This window comes from Penicillium alfredii, assembly GCF_028826965.1.
Source record: "Penicillium alfredii strain IBT 34128 chromosome Unknown utg000001l_segment0_segment0, whole genome shotgun sequence".
Taxonomy (NCBI): Eukaryota; Fungi; Ascomycota; class Eurotiomycetes; order Eurotiales; family Aspergillaceae; genus Penicillium; species Penicillium alfredii.
In genome coordinates, this window is record NW_026622698.1 from 807,880 (window position 1) to 825,456 (window position 17,577).

At 53.7% G+C, this 17,577-nt stretch overlaps 8 protein-coding genes across 8 annotated transcripts; 3 read left to right on the forward strand and 5 right to left on the reverse strand.

The window, feature by feature from the left end:
* Positions 1–375: 375 nt before the first annotated feature.
* Positions 376–1,866, reverse strand: NUU61_000310 (uncharacterized protein; the record flags this gene model as incomplete). The annotated part of the gene is made up of 1 exon (XM_056650894.1): positions 376–1,866. One exon carries the CDS (start codon positions 1,864–1,866, stop codon positions 376–378), a length of 1,491 nt encoding a protein of 496 aa, XP_056515744.1.
* A 1,082-nt stretch (positions 1,867–2,948) lies between these two features.
* Positions 2,949–3,782, reverse strand: NUU61_000311 (J-type chaperone JAC1; the record flags this gene model as incomplete). The annotated part of the gene is made up of 1 exon (XM_056650895.1): positions 2,949–3,782. The coding sequence occupies one exon, from the start codon at positions 3,780–3,782 to the stop codon at positions 2,949–2,951; it is 834 nt and encodes a 277-aa protein (XP_056515745.1).
* Positions 3,783–4,089: 307 nt separating this feature from the next.
* NUU61_000312 (putative pre-mRNA splicing factor) lies at positions 4,090–5,816 on the reverse strand (the record flags this gene model as incomplete). Its single annotated transcript, XM_056650896.1, has 3 exons — positions 4,090–5,597; positions 5,652–5,685; positions 5,775–5,816. 3 exons carry the CDS (start codon positions 5,814–5,816, stop codon positions 4,090–4,092), a joined length of 1,584 nt encoding a protein of 527 aa, XP_056515746.1.
* A 460-nt stretch (positions 5,817–6,276) lies between these two features.
* ppmA (type 2C protein phosphatase PTC7) lies at positions 6,277–7,620 on the forward strand (the record flags this gene model as incomplete). The annotated part of the gene is made up of 1 exon (XM_056650897.1): positions 6,277–7,620. The coding sequence occupies one exon, from the start codon at positions 6,277–6,279 to the stop codon at positions 7,618–7,620; it is 1,344 nt and encodes a 447-aa protein (XP_056515747.1).
* A 539-nt stretch (positions 7,621–8,159) lies between these two features.
* NUU61_000314 (uncharacterized protein) lies at positions 8,160–10,169 on the reverse strand (the record flags this gene model as incomplete). The annotated part of the gene is made up of 5 exons (XM_056650898.1): positions 8,160–8,695; positions 8,751–8,970; positions 9,027–9,390; positions 9,462–9,921; positions 10,043–10,169. 5 exons carry the CDS (start codon positions 10,167–10,169, stop codon positions 8,160–8,162), a joined length of 1,707 nt encoding a protein of 568 aa, XP_056515748.1.
* Positions 10,170–11,157: 988 nt separating this feature from the next.
* Positions 11,158–12,621, reverse strand: NUU61_000315 (phosphatase PAP2 family protein; the record flags this gene model as incomplete). The annotated part of the gene is made up of 3 exons (XM_056650899.1): positions 11,158–11,543; positions 11,599–12,127; positions 12,238–12,621. The coding sequence occupies 3 exons, from the start codon at positions 12,619–12,621 to the stop codon at positions 11,158–11,160; spliced, it is 1,299 nt and encodes a 432-aa protein (XP_056515749.1).
* A 1,080-nt stretch (positions 12,622–13,701) lies between these two features.
* On the forward strand, positions 13,702–14,997 carry NUU61_000316 (phosphosulfolactate synthase; the record flags this gene model as incomplete). Its single annotated transcript, XM_056650900.1, has 6 exons — positions 13,702–13,941; positions 14,024–14,061; positions 14,116–14,153; positions 14,222–14,301; positions 14,364–14,446; positions 14,502–14,997. 6 exons carry the CDS (start codon positions 13,702–13,704, stop codon positions 14,995–14,997), a joined length of 975 nt encoding a protein of 324 aa, XP_056515750.1.
* A 491-nt stretch (positions 14,998–15,488) lies between these two features.
* Positions 15,489–17,390, forward strand: NUU61_000317 (putative C6 transcription factor; the record flags this gene model as incomplete). Its single annotated transcript, XM_056650901.1, has 1 exon — positions 15,489–17,390. One exon carries the CDS (start codon positions 15,489–15,491, stop codon positions 17,388–17,390), a length of 1,902 nt encoding a protein of 633 aa, XP_056515751.1.
* Positions 17,391–17,577: the final 187 nt, after the last annotated feature.

The following is a 17,577-nucleotide window of genomic DNA, read 5'->3' on the forward strand; positions in this document are numbered from 1 at the left end:
TGGTCTCTGATTCATGACGATATCGAGTTTTCGAGTCTCTCCAAGTGGATTCCTCCACATTCTACGCGGTATTATGGGGTTGCAATCGGCCCAATTTTTTACATTTTGTCTGGGGAATTGATCTAATGGACTGTGCCGATGGTAACTAGACCTGTATATCAAACCGCTCGAAATGAACTGCACAACGCCGGCCAAGATTGAATACAAAACTGCAGAGATTATGCGCCTCGAAATGACAAATCAGACGTGACCATGGCGGGTCCTCTTCCCCCTGAAGAGGATCACAGTGCAGGCCAAACAAGCTGCAGACTTTCTAGGCATGTGAGAACGCAAACTCTTTCTCTGTCTCTCTCCCAATCACACGGCCGCATCTGGTCACATCATCCGGTATACCAGGTCAGAGGCCAACTCGGTCGTCATGTCCAACAACGCCCGGAGACTCGTCGGAGCAGGATGCTCGGCCCGCTCCACTTGGGCATCCATCGGTCTGACAGAGGGTGTGCCCGTTTCACTGTCCTCCGAGTGATACTTGGCCAGTTCCTTCACCTTGCAAGCGGCATAGTGCACGACCAGTCGCCGCAGTTCATTCTCCCGAAGCTGTGTTGCCGAGGTGGGTGAGATCGGCTCGAGACGAGCCGTTTTGGTATAGGCGTAATGGAGCAGGTCCAGAACCATCCTGCCTTGACGCGCAGCCAAGCCGCCGAGATTTCGAGACTCGGAGCTCGACTCAATAGTGTCGGGCTCCGTGAAGGACAGCTGCACCAGGTCCCGGTGCAGCTTGCGCAGACAGAGTTGTGCCAGCGCCGGGATGAGGTAGCGTGTGGCAAAGACGTAGACCTTGGCGTGGAAGGCGAGGTAGGGGAATTCAGGGCCGGGAGAGGGATCGACCGGTGGATTCGAGGCCAGGGGTGCATCGAGGTACTCAAGGGCAGCAAATTCGTCCCACAGACTCAGTCCAGGTTCTCGAGGTGACAGGCCTGGTTGTTGGGCAAAGGACATGTCGATGACCGGCTTGGGTGGTCCCTCTTGTGCCTGCCGTGGACCATCCGTGTTTTCGTATTGGACTTCTATCCAGGCTTTCTCCTGCAGAGCCCCTTCATCGGGCAATGCAGGCCGTTCCCATGCTTCGGTTGATCGCTCTGCCGGCTCATCATTGGGTTCCGCAGCTGCTTCGGGGCCACTTGCTGCTTCGACAGTCTCTTCTGGGACACCTGCCGGGGGAAGTCCGGTGTCTCTTGGTTTGTCCAGGGGAGGCGTTGACGGCGGGGTCAAGCTGGCGGGTGGTTCCTTGGTCACAGACTGCTGGCCTCGCTTCTTTTTCTTGCCTTTGGTCTTTTTGCTCTTGGATTCTGTGGTTGCTGTCCAATTCCTCCATTCGTCGGGTTCATCCACCATGTCTGCAGCCAATTGGTCCCCAGCCGCTTCTGGGTTAGGGTCGACAGCATCCGGCGGTTGATCTGGGGAGTTTGTCTTGTCGATATTCTCCTTTCCCTGTGCCTCATCTTTCTCCTCCGCCTCTGCTTCCGCAGCTACCTCTTCCTCGATCATCAGCACAGTCTCGGGCTCATTGTGGCCCTGCTCGGTGTCTTGATTGACACTCCCGCTATACTCTGGGGGTGGCGATGGAGCTGGTGGAGGTACCGCGGACGAGATTGAGTCCGAGCGGAATGTGCCTCTCCAGGAATTCCCGGGACTGGGGGCGCTTTCCACCACCCCAGCCCTGGCTGCCTCTTGGCCATCCGAAGGATTGGGCACACTGTAGTCGCCAGTGTATGCATATTCACAGAAGGCAACAAATGTCTCGACATCCTCATCCTCCAACACCGCAATCCGATGTTTGGATTCCCGGGTATGTCCATTGTTCATCAAGTTGTGGAGAGGTTTCGAGACATGTTGTGCCAACCCCGACTGGATTGTCAACTTTGTGTGACGCGGACCAACAAGAAAGGTGAACGAGGGGGAGTGGATGATCCTTTGGGGGTATTAACTTCATCTGCGAAGCTTCTTCCTGGACTTGAAGGAATGGACCATGACAGCACTCACCTGCTATAATCTGGGCCGGAGTCCATGAGGGACTACTGATCTCCCTGCTGGAGATTCTTTGCGCGACGGCAATCTCCAGGGAAGAGCGAGAACTGCTTGACTGCTGACTTCGGCCTCCATTTAAGTATTTGGCTTTGGACCAAGTCATCGGCAGTGACCCAGTTCGGCCCCATGGCCTGCTACGTGTACAGCGCTATTGGGATGTGGAGCTTTGTCGCCAGCAGCATCCCGATATGCCCATGGAGCTCAGGAGGCTTGGCTATGCTGAGCTTGTCGACCTGTATAAAGCATTGGCCTCACGCGAGCAGGAAAGAAAAATGAAATTGTTTGCCTCTGACCATGCAGCTCCCTCTTCCATAGTTCAACAACATCCCTGACCTCAATGCAGGGCAGCCAGCAGGAGCGACGCTGGTGAATGGGTTGGGCGACGTTGCGGCCAGCAGGTTCGTGCCCAATAGCCTTCAGCGAACCCAACTGCGGGCCGCCGAAGTTTATTTGGCGCGGATTTCCACTGATCTGGTCAGGGGGGCTTCACTTTTTTGGTCTTTGGCTGCTTTGATTCGTGCCGTGATGTAGCGGTCAGGTCAAGAAGGGGAAATCCTTTGATGTTGGCGTGGTCTTATGTATCTCGGGGCACAGCAGATCGGAGATAGCATCATGAATGATTGAATATATCACAGTAATTGAATATGATGTGGGAATGCTCAGCAAAAAAAATGATCTTCTATGATTTGATCGAGTTGAATTAAGATTCACAGCATCGAAATATATACCTCGGTAAGACACGACCCGAGCATGCCAAAGATGTACATCTGAAGTCTATGGAATGGAGATAGGTATCTCTATACACTCTATATAGAGACCAGACCAAAGAACACAATCAACAATACCAACAAGTTCTCCAATTAGCTGGTATGCATCAGTCGAATCTCGGTGTTGCCGGGCTCCCACTCTCTCAATCCCTCTCCGACACTATACCAGAAGCGTAGCCGGATACACTCCTTGCGCGCAGCCTCGATGTCACCCCGGTCGAACGCCTGCGCCAGGGCCTGTACACACGCCACAACTCGCGCGTCATTCTCTTTTTTCAAAGCGTGGATTTCTGTTTCAGCTTCGGGAGCAGCACCGACTTCTTCGATTGTCTCCTGCACCTCCATCACTTCCATGAGAGTCTCCGGATCCAGCGCATGCTTCGTCGCCGCATCCTCGGCGGTCACATCAATGCCGTGCCATTCTCGGAGAAGGTATTGAGCGCGCTGGAGCGGATCCGCGAGGGTACGGTGCGCCTCGTTAATCCGGGCTGACAGAGCCTCGGCATGCTGCTTTGCGGCTCCTGGTGGGTACTTGTCCGGGTGAAGCCTGCCCTGCAGCTCAAGGAACTCGCGGCGGAGATCCCCGAGGGAGATGTCGAAGGGGGATGACGGCGGCGGGCCTGCGGGGAGGGTTTTGGAGAAGATGGAGTAGTAGTGGCTGATATCTGGTGCGTTGGTGATGGTGACTTCACCACGGTCCTCTGTTGAACCGGAGGACTTGGTGGAAGCGAAACGACGAGTCAATACCGGCGAGGGTTTTGCGAAAGGCGAGTGCGCTGGGGACGTTGTTGCGCGGGCGGGCTGGATGCGAAATTGGCAAAGCACGCACGCATCTCGTTGAGCTGCGCGGGTGGATATGAATCGTGTAGATATGGCTGGTTGCGCAATGACGCGACAGAGCTGTTGAGTAGTCCTCGGCAGAGCCATGATGGATGAAGAGCAATCCAAAATCCTCCAAAGCCCAAGATGTGGAAAAAGGTCGCTTTACGTCATCCCCGTACCCTGCACCACGTGACTTTATACAGTTCTCCCGACGAGACTTTTGATGGAAGATGCTAAGGAAAGTGGACAATAGGCAATTCCAGCTGCTCATGCTGATCTAGAATAGCTGCAATAGCAAAAGGTACCACTCCAAACCAGAGGGCATGGTGCTCGTTCTCGAGTATAGTGTACATCTCGCACCGAGGTCGATTCGGTGGTAAACTAGGTTCAATATGACAGAATAGAATATCCTTTATTCGATCCCCCAAAGCTTCACTGTTCGATCGTGGCCACAGCTTGCAATCCACTTCGCATTGTTGCTGATGTCCGTACTGAGGACGTTGCCAGAGTGGCCGCTCAACGTTTTCACCAGCGACCAGTCGTCCGCACTGAAGACGTTGACGTTCTTGTCGAAACCACTGGTCACAAAGAATGTGCCCGACTTCTTCGGCTGGACGGACGCAGCCGGTGTGGTTTCGGGTGTTGGGCCCGCACTATCAATGTCCATTCGGCCATTGGTGTTGTCGGTTGAGGGCAAATAAGAGTCCGACTCGGCTCCTTGGTACCAACGAAGGTCGGATACCACGCTCTTGTGTGCACCGATCCCACCGGTGTTTCGCACTTGTCGCAAGTCCCAGCATTTCACCCATCCATCTCCGGAGCCGGAGAGAACTCGGTAGCCGTCCACTCCCCAGTCGAGGCCATAGATTTCGCGAATATGGCCCTCAAGAATCATGACTGTCCGGCCTGTGCGAAGATCCCAGATTCGCCCAATGCTGTCCAATCCACCACTTGCCAAAAGCGATCCATCGTTATTAAACGACACCGCATAGACCTCTCGCGAATGGCCTTCCTGCAGAAGAAGCTCCGTTGTCGTTTCGACGTCCCACAGTCGCCAGGTGGTGTCGAAGGAAGCCGATGCCGCATATCGTCCCGATGGATGAAATTCTGTGCGGCATACGCGTCCTGAGTGGCCTGATAATGTCGCCAGCGGCTTATCTTGATCGAGGGCCCACAGATTGATGTTTCCCTCGCCACCACCCGAGACTAGATTGACCGCTGAGGGAGAGACATTGGATTCAGGTAGCGTGGCACCCGGGAACCACGACAACCCACCTACTCGATCGGTATGTCCCTTGAAATTGGCCCGTTCTTCTAGATTGGGTACTGTGAGAAGCTTGATGCCACCGCCCCAATTCCCTGCGGCGATGCTTTGGCCATCCGGCGCGAATCGGCAAATGCTGACCGGGCGGTCCCCGGCAATTTGAGACCCATACAGATCGAACCCCTGTAGCTTTTCCTTGATGACTTTGCGGTGCTTGACATGTGTTCGGAGCGGGATCGTCGAGTCGTCCTTGAGTCGTGCCACTCGAGCTTTTGCGCGCGGCAAAGAAAACCGGGCCATGGATTTTCGTGCCTCCAACAATTCACCAGTACCCTCGGTATAGAATTCCTCCTGATGTTCGGCCTCTTCCTCCTCTTCGTCTGGTTCCCGCATTTCAATGTCCCCCTCCTCTGCTTGCTTGTCCGCGATATCGGTCAACAACTCGCGTAGACGGTCTCGCCGGTCCGCCGGGCCTTCGCCGAACAGTGTAATTGGCTCCCCAAGCTCTCGTAACCGTGCGCGTACTCGAGTGTCATCCGTGGGCACCGCCATGGCGGCTGCTCTCCGTTTTCGCTCAAACTGGGATAGAATCGCGGACGCTCGCTCAGCGGGGATGCCCGCTGCCGACGAGGGAATCTCGTAGTCTTGGTCGACCGCTGCCGAGACACAAGTCAGTAATACGCGACACAAAACAAAACCAAATAACTTACGGAGATTGGCAAGGTCGATGCCCATATCCGTGTCCTGTTCGGTGCCATTGCTTAGCCTTGATCAAGACGCGCTGTGTGCGATTGCGGTTTGCAGAAAACCGACTCGCGAAAGGAAAAGCTTACCTCGGCCTCCTCGACGTAGGCTTGTCGCGCGGGGTGCATCATCTTGGCAGCTTAGAAGCTCGCACACTTCAGAGGACTGGAAAAGGCGCCTTGTCTATCACGATCAGAGAATGGAGGTTGAAAAGAAGATTGGGTCGGGCGGCAGAATTGATAACCATCGTCAATCCCACATCTCCCAGAAACTCACAGTCTCCCTCTTTTTCTCCCTTTGCTCTTTAAATAAAAACGCTATCTGTATTTCGCTAGAATACTTTCTTATACGGTCATCTCCCTCGGAGATCCTTGGCTCCACCGGTCTGCCACCTCCTCCAAATCGTCAATGACGCCAGGCGGTCAATCGCGATAAGATCGGCCTCCTTCTTATCCGATCGAGTTTCCTTAATTTTTCATCAACGCATACGCGCCCTAGTTTGCTTGTCTTTGCGCCTTCCGATGCTTCAGAACTGAGCTCGCTCTGACCGTGGGAGGGTCGTGATTTGACGACCGGGGTGTCTCCCCTGTGATGATCCCGCCAAGTGTTTCGTGTAGAGCCTGCAGTTCCGCCTGCAGTAGCCTACAAGCCATCGCGCGAAACGGGGTGTGCTCGGTTTCTACGTCTCCCAGCCTCTTCCTCTTTTCCTCCGTTCGAACCCGACCCTCCGTTTATACAGTCAGTCCTGATGGGCTGAGGCGTGATCCCCGAAGAGCCTTTCACTCGACCCCCCAGCATTCGTTTGCTTCCTCGCCGCCTGCGCGTCTTTCTTACCGTGTTGCAGTTTCATCTTCCGGAAAAGGACGGCGGTTTCACCCTCTCAAAAATGCATACAATTTTGACCCCCACGCCGCCGATGCACTCGGTGTAACTAAAGACAAGAATCCGGCTACCCGCCGGCGGAACCGGCCGGACAGCGGGGAAGATGCCTTTTTTGTGAGCCGAGTGGGCTCGCAAGATCTTGGTCAGTCGGGCGACAAGGCCGCAGAAGCAATCGCCTTCGCGGTGGCAGATGGCGTTGGCGGCTGGACCGAGTCCCGCGTCGACCCAGCCGACTTTTCGCACGGGCTGTGCAGGTACATGGCGCAATCGGCGCAGGCCTGGGATGCGCCGGCGGACCAGCTGCGACCCAAGCAGCTCCTACAAGCGGGCTACGACCAGGTCGTTGCGGACCCGGGCATTCGCGCTGGAGGCAGCACCGCCTCTGTGGGAATTGGACTGCCAGACGGCCGCGTCGAGCTGGCCAACCTGGGTGACTCCGGCTCGGTGTTGTTGCGACTCGCAGCTGTGCATCACTATTCGCCTCCCCAGACCCATGGTTTCAACACACCCTACCAGCTCAGCATTATCCCGCCGCGCATGCGCGCCCAGGCCTCCATCTTCGGCGGTGCCTTCCTGGAGGACTTCCCGCGCGACGCCGCCGTCACCAACGTCCAAATGCAGCACGGTGACGTCCTGATGCTGGCCACCGACGGTGTTTTCGACAACCTCAATAACCAGGAAATTCTCAAGCTGATTACCAGCCGCATGGTCCTGACAGGCGCGTGGACTGCGGCCCCAGACCACGGGATCGGCGTCTCGAACAGCCTCGGTGCTTTAACCGCTCAAGGCGGACTGGCCTCAGTGTTCCCTCCTCGATCGGACTTCCCGCCAACCTCCGAGTCCAACATCACTCTCCAGTCCCTCCTCGCGGCCGCTGTCGCCGGTGAAGCAAAAATTGCGAGTCTCGACTACCGTCGCGATGGCCCTTTTGCCAAGGAGGCCCAGCGCTACTATCCCGGTGATTATTATCGTGGCGGCAAGGTGGATGACATTTGTGTTCTCATGATTGTGGCTGTCGATGACGGTCTTGCCGCGACTGGCAGCCCCGAGTGATCTGGGGGGGTTTACTATAGACGCAACTCCTTGATTGACTTGCTATATATTTGCATATGTCTGGGATGCATCTCAAGGGCCGGCGTGAAGGTTGAGTTGCTGATTGCTGGGATGCACATATCCATTTGCACATGTTTGGCTTTTTGTTCTTTTTTTCTATGTTGGTCTGCGATACCTTGCATTTGCTCTAGACAATCCAACCCATTGCAAAATGGATCTTTTTCACGTTTACCATGGCCAGCCTTATTGAAAATATTTTAAGGGATGGAAAAAAAAAACGACTCAACATTCTTTTGCATTGATTCAAAGAACACTTTGTTGGATCAACCCAGCCCTAGAATAGAGCACCGCATAACATCAAACAGCACATGTGGAATATCAAAAAAAAATTTGGGAAAACAAACAGATAGGTAGGATGAAAACAAGATCATCAGATCAACAGCGCCTCGATGTGTCCACGGAAAGGGAAAAAAAAAAAAGAAGAAATAAAAAGAAAAGCAACGTAAAGAGCACAAGTGTGTACATCTCAAAGCCCGCACTTATGCGGCAGCTTCGACAGCCTTCTCCTCTGCAGGCTGCTCCGCGGTCTTGTCATCCTCTGTGCTCTCCCGGGCTGTCTTGCTGGATTCTTCAGCAGCGGGCGCCTTGTCGGCATCGGCATCAGGCATGGGAGTGTCAGCTTCGTCCTTGAGCTTGGTCTCGGGCTCCTTCTCCTCTTCGGTTTCCAGCTTAGGCGTGTCCGCTCCCTCTTCCTTGGAAGCCCCGTTCACCGTGGGCTTAGCCTCCTTGTCGCCTGATGCTGCCGGAGTGTCCCCATCCAATACACTTTTCCAGTTGGACAGGATGTTCATGGCGCGGTGTCGGAAATTGAACTCCTCATCGCGGGGAACGGAGCTGAGCTTGACGATCATTTTCAGGACCTTGTTAATCTTGGTGTTGCGAATAATGGCAACCTCCAGATCGGCATGCTTCTCGAGCTTATCGAAATAGGAGGCCATGGTGGCCATCTCATCTTCCTTGGGAGGTTGATCGCGGGAGATGAACCCTTTCTGGAGCTTGTGGCGAAGGAACAAAACTGCGTAAAGTTAAACATTGTACCAAGTCCGGGTTGAGATAATGGGGCCACATACTCTCTTTCTCCTTCTTGTGTTTGACTTCTTCCGGGTCAGCTTGCTTTCCCGGCTGCTTAGCCCCTGCCCCGGCGTCTTCCTCGTCACTGGCGGCGGCCTTGCCCTTCTTTGCAGGAGCTTTTTTGTTCTTACTGGCGGGGGTCTTCTTTCCGCTTTCATCGGCGGGAGCCTTCGGGGTGGTCAATTTCAGCTTGGTAGCAGTCTTGGGAGTTTTGGAGGGCTGTGAAGCAAAGTGTTAATTCGAGAGACATCCGAAGCAAGATCCGAGATCCTCACCTTGTCAGCTTCGCCGTCCGTTTCGGCATCCTTCTTGCGCTTCTTCGAGCTCTTGGACTTCTTGCCATCGTCGGCATCCTCCATGTCAACGTCGGTGTCGGCGCCCTTGCTCTTGCGCTTGCCCTTCTTGTCGTCTTTCTCGGCCTTGACTGCAGCCTTCTGAGCCTCCTCAGCCTCGCGCTGCTCAATTTCGTGCTGCAAAGCTGCTTGGTGTTCAGACAGAAGACCCTTGAAGTGTTGCAGATCTTTGCCTTCTGCAGCAACCTTGTAGGCACCAATCAGCGACTTGGTCTTGTTCTTTTCGGGGACATCTTTGCATTCAGCGGGGTCGAGGGGGGTCAGCTGCATGTTGGGGATCCACGCGCTGTCAAATGTAGTTAGTGAAAGGTCCAGGCCAGATGCATAGACAAGCCCAATGGCGAGAGGGTCACTCACAATTCATTGGTCTGGAAGAACATGACGGGGAACGTCCTCTCATGGACTCGCTTGCCACCCTCGACATACTCCCCCTTGTATGATCCATCCGGCTGCATGGCAGTAACCGGACGGGTCTCCAGCAGCGTCTGTGGCAGCATCTCCTCATCGCAGATGATGGAAGGCCACGGCGCATAGCTGCGAAGGCGCGCAAGATAGTACTCGCCAGGCTTCGCGTTGAGGTGGGTAATACGACTCTGCGACTTCTTGCGGCTCAACTTAGACTTGTTTTCACCAACGCCGCTTGACCGGCGGCGATCCTTGGAAGACTTTTTCGCAGAGGTTCCGTTCGCCTCCGAGGCCGCACCAGCCCCAGTATCCCCAGGGGCAGCTGCATCTTCATCCTTGCCCTTACTCTCAAATTCAGTGGGCTTTTCAGCTGGAGCTTCAGACTCCTTCTTTTCGGGGACATTGGCAGCTTCTGCAACAACTAGAATGTTAGTGATCTTTTGGTCACACAGAGACAAGCTCTTCCCGATCGGAAGACAGCTGCGGCAGTCTAGGGAGGAGTTTTCAAAACAGATGAAATCAAATATTCTTACCAGCGGCCTTGTCTTCTGGCACAGTCACGTTCTCGGGCTCCTTCTCAGTGGGCTTCTCAGACGAAGCTTGCTCAGGCTGCTCACCAGCCTCGGTCGCGGGCGCTGCGACAGGGGTATCGTCGGCCATAATGGCAAGAGACAGTCAAGCGCAAAGAATTTGACTAAGATTCAAGAATAGAGTAGGATGGGGAGGGTGGGAATGGAGTGGTAGGGGGGTTGTTCGGGTGAGAGAGGTGTGGAGAAGGAAGAGTCGCGAACGACCGCGGGAAGAACGCGTTGGGCGGAAGAGACCCCAATGACGCCACAACTGCCACAGCTTCACCCTAGCAATATGACTTAATTGACCAGCTACTCAATGGCCACTGGTGGTAATGGCAGATGTTGAACAATGTTCTGGAAAGTTCAATAATTCGGATTCGAGGGCAGATCAGCCCCTTTAAGTGTGGCGTCGTGGTCTTTGCACCGTGTAAGTGAATAGCTATTGCTCAGCTGAGCTGGATAGAAACAATAGCACAATTGACTGGTCAGAAGAAGGATTATTGAATAGTCCTAATTCAATCCCATCTATAGCTCTGCCACCTTGACTGATCAAAAGATTCAGAAAGGCGATACGAGCTCCTCGTGGAGAAACGGAGGATCTCCACGGCCAGATAATGGAGAGGAGAGCTCAAGTGTTCAATCAGCTAAGAATTGAAGTTAAAAAAAAGCCTGCTCTAGCGACATTCATAAAGACCAAGGAAGGGGATGACTGCTCCTTAACCAACCTAGACATAGAGCTCAAGCTATCGAAACAGCGTAGAACTAACACTCGATGAGCTTAGGAAAGACACAAAATGGAGTAGAATAGTATAGGATTTTGGAAGGTCCTCGGGATGAAAGAGAGAAGAAGAGAAGAAGCAGCGTTCTCTCCAGGACTCCATCAGCTCAGTACATAAGCGCCTCGGCACCCCCCACCACCTTAACCCAACCTCACCACCGGCCTACTTGCATGGAAAACATCATTGAAACACTAATAATATTCTGGACACTTTACAAGACAGCCTCAAAGAAGGGGTGTCTTCATACCCACAATGACAATGACACAGCAAACAATTCGCCCAGCAGTCACCAACTGGTCAGGATGAATACACCTCATCAGACTCCCCAACACCTTCCTTGACAAGGAATGGCTCTGGCTTGTGAATCCGGACCAGCCAGAGAAAATAATCTTCCAATGGAAGCAAATTTAGCAGGACCCGGTTGAAGCGCCATCCCAAGGCGCAAACCAAGGTTCCTGCAAGTGCATCGAGAATGAAATGGTTGGCAGTTGCTACGATGGCCACCAAAATGATGAACGGGTACAGAAACCCGAGAAAAAGGCAGATGAGACGGCACCAAGAAAGTCCAAGGGGGCGGGTCAGTCGAGAATGCATGATAGCATGTCGACGTGGGGGGATAGGAATCATCATGATGGTGAGGCCGATCATCAAAGAGTAGCCAAAGTGCAAAGATGGCATTGCCGCTACGGCCGAGTCAGATATGAATTGGCCTCTCAAGTTCCTCAGGGATTTGCTTACCATACTGGTTACAGAAGCGGTTTGAAGTCCAAACGCTGCCTGCTCCATTGACCCCATGGACCGTATCAATGAAGCCATAACTGCGCGCCACATCGCCTGTGGGACCTTTTTCAGCCGGATCACTCAGTAATCGTGGTGGCATGCATGGCCACAACGTGAAAACCACAAACGCGAGGAGGTTGCACGCGGCCAAAGTCCGGCGCTGTGCTTGATAGAGCTGCGGGCCTGCTGGCGAACCGCCAGCTCCTCGAGGCTTCCCCGGTTGTGACTCGATACGGTTGCGTGTAGTGGTGTAGTAATAGAGCCACACAAGGAATGCAATTGTGCCCGGGATATGGATAAAGGAGTAGGTCCAGTTGGTCCAAGTCATCAGTAGGGGATGGCGGAGGAAAAACTTCTGGATGCGAATCTCCCAGAAAATGCTAAGCGCCTGCTCCACTTGAATAAACTGTAGCGCATGTCTTCTCGACACATCGACAGTGCCTTCCTGGAGACTCATGGCGGTGAACGCACGACCGAGCTGATATGTCTATGAGGATAGCCGTCATTGGGGTGAGTTGCCCAGTCTCAGAAAGTATATAACTCATGTTGGAGAGCTCCAGGAAAGCCATGAATGGCAAAATGAAAAGCAAGACTTACCCAATATACCAAAGCCCAATACCAGCACTCCACTAGAAAAGGAAATCTTCGGAGTAGACGACTGAGGAGCCGATCTTGAAAGACGACCGTGTTGGGAGAGGTCACCTCGTAAGCCATGCCCATCATTCCAATCTGTCGCTTGTGCCATGGTGAAATCGGCGGCCTGAACAAACCGGACCGAGCACTCAGCAGGCCATCCTTCGGGGTTGGGGGAGAATATCCCGGCTCGAGAGAATCACACGAGGAGCCTCGTATAGACTCAGTTGAGGGCCGCGTGCGGCGTCGATCCAGGTCCAAGGATGAGACATTGACACGATTGATCCAGGTACCACCTAAGAGGAGGACGATGACAACCAACGGCTCCAAGACTGCACTGACTCCCATGGAGCGGGTGAACAAGGCCAAGGGAATCGAAGCCGCCGTTTCGGTGGGCCAAGGTCAAGAGGGAAGGCTAGTTTTAAAAGAGACACGGGATATTGTCTGTGATGGTAAGAATGGATGTGTTTAGTATAGAACCAACTCGCCAGCACAGAACCAGTCGAGGACTGGTCGGTGGTCGACAAGGAAATCGCCATGGGGTGCTGTCATTGCAGTGGCTTGGGAGCATCTTGTCAACAAAGGAAGCTGCCAGTCGAGAATAAAGCACCACCTGTCGGGGAGGCCGGACCCCGAGAGCTTTTGCTCCTGAAATCGAGCCCAGCCATGGAGGTGCCCTCCATTGGAGACATTGTTGATGCTGGGGTGTACCGGTATCAGCATGAACAATTCACACCGAGGCTGCCTCGAGAACCGTGTATGCTTTGTTTCTTCATATCAAACTGTCTTATGAGGAAGGAAACACCCTGTAGGAACCAGAATTATTGACTGCCTGAGCAGATTTGGGTTCTGTCCTAGGCCAAGTTTGAATCACGATGATCCTGGCACTGTGAGGTATTGGGTCTGACGATTCTAGTCTCACGAAAATGCCATTAGATTAGACTCAGCGACGCAGGAAAAAGAAAAATCAAAATCAAAATGATTTTTATGAAATATCCAGGGATACAACGATATAACGATACAAGAGCATGCCAACCGAGTGTATAGTAGATGTCAAGTACTTTGGTAGATACCCTAACCCCCACGACTTAAGTCAAATGAGCAGACAAATACCCCCAGATGCACCGAGCATGGTATCTCCATAGGAAGCCATTCGCAAATTTTCCAAGGGTAACAAAAAACAACTCTGATGTCAGCATTACTTGGAGCAGGTCGAGCTTGAGCAACCATATGAAGAGGATGAAGTATGCTTGACGTCAAACCCTCCCACCAGCAAACCGACGATCCGAACAGACTCCAAACAGGATTTATGAAGGTGGAGAAGATTTAAAAAATGGTCGAATTCGCAGGAACCTGACCCTGTTCAGAATGGCAACTTTGGTTTCCTCCAATTCATTATAGTCGAATCTTGTCGAACAACAAAGTACAATGTTTTTGACTAACCCGATGGTCATCGCCTCCAAGCGCATCGCGAGCCATTTGCCTCAGATCACCAGGAATTTGGCAGCGACGCCTCAACTCCGAGGGTTCAAGACGACGGCGCCTGCACCACAAGGAGCAACTCTCTTGCAAGACAAGGAGAATGGCTTCGGCTTTGCCAGATCCAACCCTCGACCAGTCAAGCCCAGGAGCAAGGGTGTAACGGAGATCCGGGGTCCTTACTACTCGGTACGCACTGCTTATCGCTCTTTACTTTGACCTACGGTACCGGCGACCTCCGTACTCAAGTTCCAAGCTGACCCCAGCGTAGGTCATGGGAAAACGATACCTTGCAGATGTGCTCGAGACGTAAGGCGTTACTACACCCTGTCTCAAAGCCTGGTGATATCTGACCACAAACAGGATGGGAAATCATGTCGACGGGCTCAAATTTGCCGGAGGTGAGTCCCACCTTGATATTAGAGGAATACTCACGATTGTCGTACACGGTACTGAGACGGGGGCGCAGGCTCATTCTCGCTGTTTGAGGAAAAGCCACTGCGCGAATTGATTGAGCTGGCCCACGACTATGGCGTATATGTGTCCACGGTATAGTCGTGACGGTTCACCTTTGTATTAACAGTTCTGACATGCCTGATTGGTACTCCTAGGGTGGATGGGCCGAGCACCTCCTCACACATCCAGATGCGAACGCCGTCTTCGATCGCTACCTGTCCAAATGCAAGGACCTGGGGTATGTATTCGAATTATCCTCCCTGGCCGTGACAGACCTGACCAGCTCCAAACAGATTCGACGTGATCGAGTTGTCATCGGGGTTCCTGTCGTTCCCAGAAGATGACTGGCTCCGCCTGGTCGACAAGGTTCACTCGTACAAACTGGAAGCGAAGCCGGAATTGGGCATCCAGTTCGGTGCCGGCGGGGACACCCCAGCCTCGGGTCTGGAAGCCATTGGGACTTCAGACCCCGGGAAATTGGTGAACCTGGGACAAAAGTTCCTCAATGCTGGCGTAAAGCGCCTGATGATCGAGTCCGAGGGCATCACAGAAAACGTCGAGTCGTGGCGAACAGACGTGGTGTCACGGATCATGAAGGAGCTGCCTTCCGAGCGGGTCATGTTCGAAGCCGCAGATCCGAAAGTGTTCAACTGGTACATTCGGGAGTTCGGCATCGACGTCAATCTGTTTGTCGATCACAGTCAGATCGTGCAGTTGACCTGTCTACGCTCCGGCATCTGGGGAACCGCTGATACCTGGGGCAAGGTAGTCTCGTTCCGTCCGGAGTAATTATTATATTGATAGTCAAATCATGATTGATGATTAGATGGTTCATCTCAGTCGTTGTGCAAAAGACACGTAGACCCGGCGATTGTCTACATCGCAAGCTCCGCGGGCGCGCCCGGCTCGGCACCGATAAGCTGCTTAGTCAGCCGAATCCGGGGAAAGCAGACGCAGTCAGTCCCCATGGATTTGAATCCGACATGTCTCCCGGCCTGGCTGTGGTCTCTTGATCCTCGCGAGTTTCGATGACTGCGCGCTCGCTGTGTTGAGCCAATATCCGCAAGCCCCTCGGCTCGGCGATCGGCATGCCTCGAGCGAGCATCACTCCCGGAGCTCGACTCCGTTGTCGACGAGCCTGCGACAGCTGTAAACGGCGAAAGCAGAAATGCAATGGCGAGCATCCGTGCACAATCTGTATCCAACGGCATAAGGAGTCAGAATGCCACTTCTCCGACAGACCCGCGCGCTTGCTCAAGCCTGACGCCAAGGATTCGACGATGCTGCTCAGCGAGCGCATTGTGCCATCTCCACAAAGAGAGACCGCCATGGACCGGCTGCTAAATTCTTTGGAAGACCGCGGCATGAATTTAGATCAGCAGGCCAGGGTCGAGAAGGAAGGGACCGCTCCTGTGCCCAAGGTGGCGCGACTTCTGCGCGACGGCCAGGGCAAATTCATGTACATTGGTGATTCGGCGAGTCTGTCTTTCCTGCAGAGTGTTCGTCGGATCGTCTCTTCATCTATCGGCCGGTGCGACTTCACCGAAGACAACTCGCGACATTCCATGCTCGAGGCCTTCCAGAATAATCCGAATACTCAGCCTGGTCCCCTCGTTCCGCCTCCCAGTAACGATGAAGCTCAACGGTTAGCCCGTCAGTACATGCTTGCCACAAGTCCCTTGCTGGATCTGTTCGACCTGGAAGAGTTTCACCCGCGGCTAGCCAATTGGGTAGGAAACCCAACTGGGGACGAAGACACCGTCAGCTCCATGTTCTATCTGGTTCTGGCCATTGGCGCGCAGGTCTCCGATATAAACCAAACATTGGCAGAGCAATACTTCGGCAGTGGTCGCCAATTGGCGTTTTCAGCATTCCAAGAAACTCCCAGTATTCACACCATCCAGTCTTACGTCCTGGTCTCCATGTACATGCTCGGTGCATGTAGGCGCAACGGTGCCTTTATGAATCTTGGTATCGCTTTACGTGCTGCATACGCAGTAGGAATTCATCGGAAAGACGCGAATGCACTCTTTTGTGGACACGAGCGACGAGCCAGGGAGCGGGTGTGGAAGAGTCTCCGAATGATGGATTTGTTTCTGAGTGCCTCTTTAGGACGTCCACCAGCTACATCGGACTATGACCATGACATCCGTGACGATGCTCTCCCATCTGCAGAGCAACAGCGACATTTGACGCCGCAGCAACAACTGTCGATTGCAGTGATATCGCTGTGTCGCATCTTCGAGCGCATCTTGACCGACGTCTATATGAAGCAAGTCATCTCAATCCATGTCGCAGAAGCCATCTCAAACCAGCATCGCGCCTGGGTTCGTACTTTGCCCGCGATCCTCAAAATGCAGACCGAGCGACTTGACAATAGAACCATGGAGAGCGGTCTCGCTGCAGCTCATGTGTTCGGGTCTTATTACTGGTCAATAATTCTTCTGACACGCCCATTCCTTATCTACCGCGTCGCACAGTACGTCAAGGGCAAGACTGACTCATCGGCTTCTTCCGAGTCTCGAAGCGGCAGCTCTCGTATTGCCCTGTTCGCCGATGCATGTGTCTATTCGGCACTCCGAGGTCTCGACGCTGTTGATGATCTGGGCCGTTTTGCGTCTCTTCCCCGCCGACTTCCCTTTCTGATCAACTCCGTCTTTAATTCTGCCATCGTTCTTGGTGCTGCATTCTTCGCCGATTACGACAACCTCTTGCCTCTTCAAGAGGGAATGAACCAGGCGGAGCGATTCTTAGGGCTGTTTGTCCCGCACGATCCTCATGCATGCCGCTTCCTCCAAATCGTCAAATACCTTCGTGCGGCTGTCGCCGAGTACATCCAAAGACGAAACCGCCAATGGATGGAACGCCGCAGCCGGCAGGTCGACCAACTCTTCGGCCAAGTCGGTGCTTCCGATGGTCCCACTCCCCCTCCATGGCCCCTGGTCCGGGCCGTGATATCCCTTCCATCGGCCGACTTGTCGAACACCCCCAATCTGCGCCCGTGCCTTCTCCCACCTCCCCCGAAAAGCCGCCTGGAGGTACCCCCTCCTCCTACCTCACAGCCCAACCCCCGGCAATATCTGCTGGCCCTCCACCACCTGGAAATGATGTATGGGATGCGTTATGCCATGGGCCCGAATCAGGAGCAGCTCTATCTTATGACGCTGCCATCTCTGCTCTGACCACTACGGGCATTCCCGTGGGTCGCTCCCCTGGAGACACCTATCCATCCCGGCAGCCCGCTGAATCCGGTGGTCCCTCTCCCCTATCAGATGTCATGTTCCCCGAAAATGGCCTGTTGTACATGGCCGAGGACCTTCCTGTCTTTGGTATCTGGGGGGATACTGGACTACCTGGTGACGGGTTGTA